The sequence below is a fragment of the Gavialis gangeticus genome, unplaced genomic scaffold (assembly GCF_001723915.1).
Source record: "Gavialis gangeticus isolate Ggan-Ray unplaced genomic scaffold, GavGan_comp1, whole genome shotgun sequence".
NCBI classification, from domain to species: domain Eukaryota; kingdom Metazoa; phylum Chordata; order Crocodylia; family Gavialidae; genus Gavialis; species Gavialis gangeticus.
Window position 1 is genome coordinate 22,947,545 of NW_017729009.1, and position 8,850 is coordinate 22,956,394.

General features: G+C 42.2%; 1 protein-coding gene across 1 annotated transcript in view; it reads left to right on the forward strand.

Moving 5' to 3' along the window:
• Positions 1 to 8,850, forward strand: part of ZFP64 (ZFP64 zinc finger protein) — a 16,182-nt gene that overhangs the window by 330 nt on the left and 7,002 nt on the right. The window contains exons 2-6 of the mRNA XM_019510230.1: positions 278 to 517; positions 1,907 to 2,068; positions 3,078 to 3,140; positions 4,230 to 4,481; positions 7,427 to 8,735. Coding sequence (XP_019365775.1) covers positions 278 to 517; positions 1,907 to 2,068; positions 3,078 to 3,140; positions 4,230 to 4,481; positions 7,427 to 8,727 — 2,018 coding nt within the window. The 3' untranslated portion in view covers positions 8,728 to 8,735. The remainder of the gene's footprint in view (positions 1 to 277; positions 518 to 1,906; positions 2,069 to 3,077; positions 3,141 to 4,229; positions 4,482 to 7,426; positions 8,736 to 8,850) is intronic.

An 8,850-nucleotide genomic window follows, 5' to 3' on the forward strand; every position in this document is an offset into this window, starting at 1 on the left:
CCGGCAGCGCGGGGCGGGCCGCCCCTGCATTGTGGGGGCGGGGGGGCCTGGGCCACGCTTGGGTTGCCACCCCCCCCCCGGGGGAAATAGCCCCGTGCGTGATTAAAACCCATGAATTATTTATTAAACGCTGCATCCTTTTAAAGCTGCGCCCCGCTGTCCGAGACGGGGCGTTCCCCCGGGGTGCAGAGCTTCCCTGCGTCCTGCCTGTCAGGGCGCTCGTGGCGTGGGGGCGGTTTGCGAGGTAACGGCGTTGCCGACGTTCCCGTTTTTCCAGTTCCAGGAGGTACCACCGTCTTAGTGGAGCTCACCCCGGATATTCACATCTGCGGGATCTGCAAGCAGCAGTTCAACAACCTCGATGCCTTTGTCGCTCACAAGCAAAGCGGCTGCCAGCTGAGCGGCGCGGCGGCTGGCGCCACGAGCACCGTCCAGTTTGTGTCCGAAGAAACGGTGCCGGCGACGCAGACGCAAACCACGACCCGGACGATCACCTCGGAGACCCAGACCATCACAGGTATTGCTGGGAATTTTGGAAACACCCCTCCCCGGGACAGACAGGAGAGTACTCAAACCGCTCCGTGTTAAAACACCGCTTCATACCCAAGCGTTCGTGTTGGTTTTGATGAAGAAACAAACTTAGCTTTGGTAGGACGCCAGCCACATAATTTCATGATAAAAATGTGAGCCCACTCCTGATAGCTTAACTCTGAGGGCATGCATCATCAATTCATGAAAACGAATGAAAAGGAAGGTTGTAATTGGTGTCTCTTACGATGTATGAAAAGTAATCAGACTGGAATTCAGTTTATTTTTAACAAAGGCCTTGATGAGAAACACAGGATGCGTCTACATGTGCAACTAATGTGCCGCAATAAACTGGTGCACATTGTGTTCATTACTCCTGAGTGCCGTGTTTAAACATGTGCCAGGGACTGCAGCAGATTGAGCTGGGTCGGAGCAGCCCCAGCTGGCAGGGGGCCCAGGAGGTCAGCCTGCCAGCCCGGGGCTGCTCTAACCCGGCTCAGTGTGCTGCGGAGTTTTATTTGCTAGTCACGTAACATGTATTCATGTTTTCAGGTGTGTGGCCTTATTTGGTTTGAACTAATTTGTCCACCTGTAATTTGGGCAGAGAGTTGGGAGGAGGAGAAAAGAGTAGGATTTGTGAAAGACTGGGTAATCACATGAAGCACAGTCAGGTATTACCTAATTTTAATAGTTTTCTGTGACTTAATGAGTTTGAAATGAGTGCTTAACTTTTCTGCTTATTATTAACTTTTCCCACCTGTCAGGTGAGGGGGCTTGTGTCTACCCATTTTAGGAGAGCAGTCAAGTTTTAATCCATTCAAAAGTCAGTGTTTTGCCTACAGATGTTTTATCTGACATTTTTACAAATAACTTCTAAAATCTTAAAGAGATTGGATTTAGAAAAAGGTGACATTTTTTCAGTTTGTTTTTGACACTAGATTGTATGCAGCCAGTTTAACTATTCTTTCCCAGACTAGTCCCTTACAGCCCTTATCCTGCTAACTTATAGGAACAAATGTAACTTTTTTTCACGAGAATAAAGTCTGTGCAGACAACAAAGAAAACAGACTAAACCACTAATCAGAGCAGTACAGGCCTTGAGCCTTTGCAAAGTCCTTCTGACTTCAGTATGACTGTGCACGGATGCAAGGAACTACCCAGGCAGAATATGCACCTTAGTCAAATTCTTTTTCCCTTTGTAGAGGACTTTTTATGGGAAAAGAGAGGAGAGAAAACAATTTTTAAAAGAATAGGAATATATGGTTTTAAAACCAGGACTAAATGTGAAAGTGCTTAGTGTAATTAATTAAGGATTAGAGACTCACTGTATTATTGAGCAAATTCACACTGTATGAAAGTGAATTTTGTATGCATGTAGTTTCAGCTCCGGAGTTTGTTTTTGAGCATGGCTACCAGACATATCTGCCCAGTGAGAGCAGTGAGCCTCAGACTGCTGCTATTGTCTCCCCACCACCAAAATCTCGTTCTAGAAAACCCACTGCTTCACTTGCCCAAAAGAAACTGAACTGTTGCTATTCAGGTAAAGTCATTTTTTTTTTGTTCATTTCAGTGTAGTCATAAATATGTTAGGTCTGCTTGTTTCCATAAATCTAAGATAAAGAGAGTATAGATGGTGACATGATAACAAGTTTACTTAGGCCTAGAATTTGCACCATCAGTCAGTACGATTTTTGCCATTGATTTCAGAGTCAAGTCCTTAGGCTCTTTCACTATGATATATGCTGGTATGTCTCAACAGGCCTGTCATATGGGCAGAGGGATACCTGCACTCATCAAAATGTAAGGCCTTATTTGTCTTCTGCCTTATTTGTTTTAATTATATTGATCATCAAAGTAACCATACAGTATTGAGAAAATTTATGCAAATGCTGAATTTACTTGCATACAACTTACCATGGGAGTAATACCTGTTTGCTTGGGTAGTCCTCCCACTAATTTAAGTAGAGTTTACTATTTTGTTGTTCCAAATTCTTTCTGTCTCATTGAATGAATATCATTTCAAAGCTCGGTGTACATTTGCATGCTGTTTAATCTGTATTCCCCTACCCAGCCCTCTGGACTCAGACAAAACTCTGAAGGAGTCATTTGTTAGCCTGGGCCTTAGTAGCATTAACTTGAGTCCACACTTGAAATTAATGAGTCTCACCTTTATCCCCTCTGTACTGTAGTGTGCATCCCAAACCCCAGGCACATATTCCAAACAATTCGTTTTAGAGCTTAGCACAAAAAAGACAGGGTGAGCTAATGCAAAGAATGATTAGTCTAGGAAGGTGTTAGAAAACTAAGAGTACTGTTGAAGGTAAATGTAAGGAAGCAAGATATAGACGTCGTTTTCCAGGAATATTGAAGTCATCCCTTTTCAAAGTAAAAAAAGAAAATCTTGATTTTTTTTGATGCAAAAAATGTTAGATTCCATTCAGAATCGTGAAGGCTCCTGAATTTGCCAAAGCATATGCTCTTGTTTTGTGAGTTGTCTTTGCCTTTAAATATCTAACTTTGTGTTGTCTGATATGACTTTTTGTTTTCAGGTTGCCAGTTTAAGACATCATATGGCATGAAAGATATGGAACGCCATTTAAGAACGCACACAGGTTAACCTCTAAAATTATTGGCTTCTGCTTCTCTTTTTTGTATATTATCAACAGGTGTTTACCCACAAATGGTATTTACATAGTATAGCACTCAGGGTCCACGGGCACAATTCCATCCCCTACCTTCCACTGCTCTTTGAATGAGCCAGGCCCCATTGGATGGTGCACGCCGCCACTCTGTCAGCCAGATTGCAGTTTACACTGTCTCTAGCCATAAAGTTGAAAAACATCAGAACACTTTTCCTGCTTGTTTAAGACCATGATCACATCACTTGATACTAATATGTGGGCATATCTGAAGTGCAAATGGGAAGCTGTTTGTTAGTACCCTCAGCACTTATTCATTGTTTCAGAAGTTGTTTCTTTTTTAAAGAAACATACAGAAGATGTTATAGGGCAGTGGTGCTCAACCTTTTTCCCCAGCAGGCCAGATGGGCAGTGCCTGGTCCGACTGCAGGCCAGGTGGTGGTTCTGGTCCAGTTCCCAGGGCCAGCATGGCATCTGGTCATGTAGAGTGGAGCGGGGGGCAGCACAGCCTGATCTCAGCCCAGTAAGGGAAGAAGGGGGCTTCACCTAGCTTAGCTGGTGGGAAAGGGATGTGACCCAGCCCACTGCGATAAGAGGCATGAGGTAGCCTGGCCCTACCGGGAGGGGGAGAGAAAGGTATGGAATGGGGGCCATCCCCAAACCAGCCCTGCAGGGGGAAAGGGATGTGGCCTGGCTCCAACCTGGCACTTGGGGCTTGGGTTATGGGAATTTGGCAGAGGGGAGTATGGCCATATTAATGGCCACCGCTTCCCTGCCACCAAATTTCCTAAGCCGTGGGGTGCCCTGTTGTCAGATGCAAGGGCTCCATGGGCCGGAGGTTGAGCACCGCTGCTATAGAGCAGTGGGTTTTCGAAGTGTCTGCTGAATTGTGCTCAATCTGTTTGCCTCTACACATTGGGAAGAGAGTAGCTAGTGTACAGGTAGTAGAAAGCATAAATACTTCTGATATAGGAGGGTTTGCAAAAATTAAAACTATGCCTCTTTACAAATCAGTCATTACAAAAATTCTTGTGCCCTTAATACTGTTTTGTTTGCATTCAGGAGACAAGCCTCATAAATGTGAAGTTTGCAGCAAGTGCTTCAGTCGCAAAGATAAGCTGAAAATGCACATGCGTTCCCATACTGGGGTGAAACCTTACAAGTGTAAGCACTGTGACTATGCAGCTGCTGACAGCAGCAGTCTCAACAAGCACCAGCGCATCCACTCAAATGAGCGTCCATTTAAATGCCAGATCTGCCCTTATGCAAGCCGCAACTCTAGCCAGCTTACTGTACATCTCCGGTCCCATACTGGTAAGTAGATCTATAAGGGTGGCCTTGGACATTATATCTGAAGGTGTTTAAGGCACATCTACATGTGCATTCATGTGCTTTAGTTATTGCACATTAAATCTAATAACTTCATTGTAAGGAAAATGCACATTAGCCTGTTTTAATGCGCATAAACTAAAGAGCACAGGTTTTTTAGTGATACTTTAATGCCTATTAAAATAAGCTAATGCACATTAAAACGCACATGTAGATGCACCCTTAGGCTCTAAGTATATTCCCAGGATATGCGTAAGTGCTTTTGAGTATCCCATAAGGCTTTTATCTGCATCTTTAAAAGCCCATTGTCTATAATAGAGAAGCTGAAATATTTTATGTCATTAGAACATAAAATCAAGCTAGTTAAACCAGTTTAACTCTGTAATGTAGATGCTCTTAACTTGTTTGGATTTCATAATTCAATTTATCCTTGCATTAGTAGATTACCAATTACATTAACAAGATGTGGGCAGCAGCAATACAAGTTTTCTCATGCTGAATATATTTTCTATATATAGATCCTTCAGTCTCTGTTACGGTAAATCCCACATATTTTCCTGGTACTAAATTCATAATTCTTAAAGTCAGATTATTTTTGTAGATTCCTTTCTATCAGATTCTCTCGTGCAGTTTGTTCCTATAAACAACTTGTCAAACTTCTCTGTTACTGTTTGCCTCTGGGGTGTGTTGCTCATCACTTTCCCTAAGGTATTAGGTTCGTTTACAGATTGTTCTTTCTGTATTTGATTAGTTCTGTGAATTTTAGTTGCATGTTGTTATGATTCAGGGTTCATTAAATTAGCATTGACTAGCAGATTTTGATCCTGACATGAAGTTGTATACAGCAAGGGATTTATTTCCAGCGGATGAATAAATTCCTTGTGAAATGTAGAGGAGGGAAAAATAAAACCAATCTCTTACTCATGTAAGAGAGTGTTTCAGATTTGGGCCCAAGATTTTTAAATTTTCTCTGTCAACATCAAATGGTCTGAGGCCAGTTATGTAATGTAAAACAGATCAATTTGCAAATTAGCAAATAAATGTATTACTCTCATTTGTCTTTCCTGGATTCTGCAATACGGTCAGCACAGTCACTATATGAAAATTGAGCCATTGAAATATGTGCTATGTCTTCATCAGTAAAGTGGGTTAAAATTCAATTGCTGAGTTTTGCAATTCAGCTGAAAGAGTATATAGCTGGGGCTGTAAAATAAACTAGCCTAGCAAGCAGTGTATCTTCATTAATAAAATCTGTATAATAAACACAATACACCATGTATCTCAGTTATTAAACAGATACGTAGATTAGCACAGTAGGTCCCAACTTATTAAAAATATGTGCAACTAATTCAATGACATTTGTAGTTGGATAAAAAAAAAAGTATGCAAAATTATACAGCTATCACAAAGATCTATAAAATATTAACTTATAAATTAGCCATATGCTGTCATGATTATTAAAGAACAAAAACATTTATTGAACTTTCTGCATTTTATTTCTGTCTTTAATGGCACCCTTTATTGCTTTCACTTTTTTCCATCATGGAGTGATATATCCAAATGATACCTCACTCTTCAAGTGGTTCAGAGGAAAAACTGCCTGATAGATAACTGAAAAAAAGTGAACCCTGTGGTTTTATGCATATTATTTAAGCAGCTGTTTGGGGGGTGGTTAATGATCATTCTCAAACATGTATTAGCCTGTATACTAGATTTGATTCAATGATTATGGAACAAACGGATATAAAGCTTAATTTGGTTGTATATAGTTGTGGCATGAGCCTACTAAGCAAAGGTTTAGTCCTTATGGTGCAAATGTAAAGTGAATGTTAAGTCTCTTCATTGAAGTAACAGACCGCTCATGAGCTACAAGTTGAACATGCACATTTCCAAGATCTGGCAGCCAAACACTTTGAGCCAAGTTTTCATCTGTGTCTGTTTTCTTGCCTTCATGCATATTCCCACAAAAATTGTGCACATGCACATACCAAGCCAACACGTGTCTGCACGGATGGAAGTTCCAAAAGAAAGGCCTCATACAGCCATTCAGTTTCTCCTGGGAGAGTCACTGCTCTCCCAAAAGAAAGCACAAGTATATAAATGTTAAGGCTTTTTATCCTAGAATAAAAATAGCCGCTCCAGGAGAAAAGTAATCTGGGAGCAACCAGGGTTAAATCACCCCCAGGAGAGCAAATGCCGGTAAGTTTTTCTACAAGGAATATAAACCTGGGAGAATTCTCCCAGGTTATTTAAATGTGTGTAGACAGCCAGAGAGTCTCAAACTGATCTGTAGGAAGATGGTTTGTCACATAATGCAAAATCCTCTCACACTGCCAAGTTGCATTAAAAGGCCAAAGGATACATGAAATCCTTCCCTAATGTTACTGTGCAGGCATATTAAACATGCATCCACATAGTATTTTTTTTATCATTTGTATTCATGATTTGTTTCATATTTCTCTCTTCCAGTTGTTATGATGCTGCCATAATATGATTAAAATTCCTCCTAATATAAAATGTAGTAAGTAACGCTCTCTAAACTTGGAGTACGCTTTGTATCTTGAAATGTACCAACAGAGTTAGGATTCCATCATGTTTGATTTAAATTGGTTAAAAGCATTAGTTTGAAATGATAGCCTTACTAATGAGAGATGATGAGAAAATGCAGTAGCATGTCTTGGAGCAAGTGTTCTCATAAAATTAACTAGAATAGAGAACATTTGGGATGCAAATGCCAAGAACTGCTGGTGCCTGCCAGCATGTTCTACTTCTTCTATGTACAGAGCTCTCCATGTCGGGGTGTCCTCTGTGTTGAATAAGGTGCATATGCCAGTTTAAACCTTTGCAGTTTTTTTAGCTTTAAGCCTCCCCAAGATGTACTGTGAATCTTGGCTTGACTCTTCTGATTTGAATGCATGATTTGTTGACAGGAGATGCCCCCTTTCAGTGTCAGATGTGTCCTGCTAAATTTAAAATCAACTCAGACTTGAAGAGGCACATGCGTGTACACTCTGGGGAGAAGCCTTACAAGTGTGAGTTCTGTGACGTCCGCTGTGCCATGAAAGGGAACTTGAAATCGCATATCCGCATCAAGCATAGCATGGAGAATACCCTCAAGTGTCCAGAGTGTGAATTCCAGTGTGGAAACAAAACAAGCCTTCGGCACCACATCCGAACCCATCAACCTGAGCAACCAGTGAAGTGTTCAGAGTGCAACTACTCTTGTTCCAGCAAAGCAGCTCTCAAGGTACATCAGAGAATTCATTGCAAGGACCGCCCTTTCAAATGTGACTTCTGCAGCTTTGATACAAAACAGCGGAGCAATCTGACTACACATGTGAAGAAAGCTCATGGGGACAAAGTCAAGGCCAAGAAGCAAATCTCAGAGAAGAAAGAGGGAGATAAGACAAAGCAGAGCACCTCCAGGCAAGTAGCCAGGTTAGATGCCAAGAAGGCATTTAAATGTGACCTGTGTGAAGCTTCCTTTGTCCGAGAAGATTCTCTCAGGAGCCATAAGAAACAGCACAGCATGTATAATGGGACTAAAAATAATGAACTGGCTGTTTTGCAGCTCCAGATGGATCCTAGTAGGCAAACCAGTGCCCCTATTACTGTCAGTCACCTACAGGTTCCACTTCAGGCTGCCCAGGTCTCTCCATACAGTGAGGGAAGGGTCAAGATTATTGTGGGCCATCAAATGCCTCAGGCAAATAGTATTATTCAGTCTGCGTCGGTAAATGTGGTGCCTTCCGCATTGGTTAGCCAGAATCAGGAAGACCTCTCTGCCAATAGCCGGTTACAGCTACTGGGCCAAGTCAGTTTGCTGGCACCTCCTCCCCCACCAGTGTCTCAGGGTGAAACTGGGTCAGTGGCACAGCCAGCAGTTCTTCTCACAGCCCATGACCAAAGTGATGACAGTGCTCTACACCAGACACTGATTCCTGCTGCTCCAGTCAGTGGTCATGAGGCTTCAGCAAACCAGGCTTTCATCACCAGTTCTGGCATCAGCTGTTCTGACCTGGAAGGTCTCAATGCTCTGATTCAGGAAGGAGCAACAGAAGTGACTGTGGTTAGTGATGGGGGTCAAAGTATCACTGTATCTACTTCAGCTCCTCCACCTCCTATCTTTTCCTCGTCCTCTCACACAGACACACCAAAGCAAACCTACTCCATCATTCAAAATGGAGCCCATACAGCTTTACTGTGTCCTGCAGACTCCATACCAGATTAGATTTAAAAAAAAAAGCTGCTGATTGCTGCCCTAGATTGTTTTCCCCCTTGCTCTTATCCTTATGTTGTCATTTACTTTGAAGGCCACCTGCTGTAGATTTAAATTGTCAGTGCATTCTGCTGC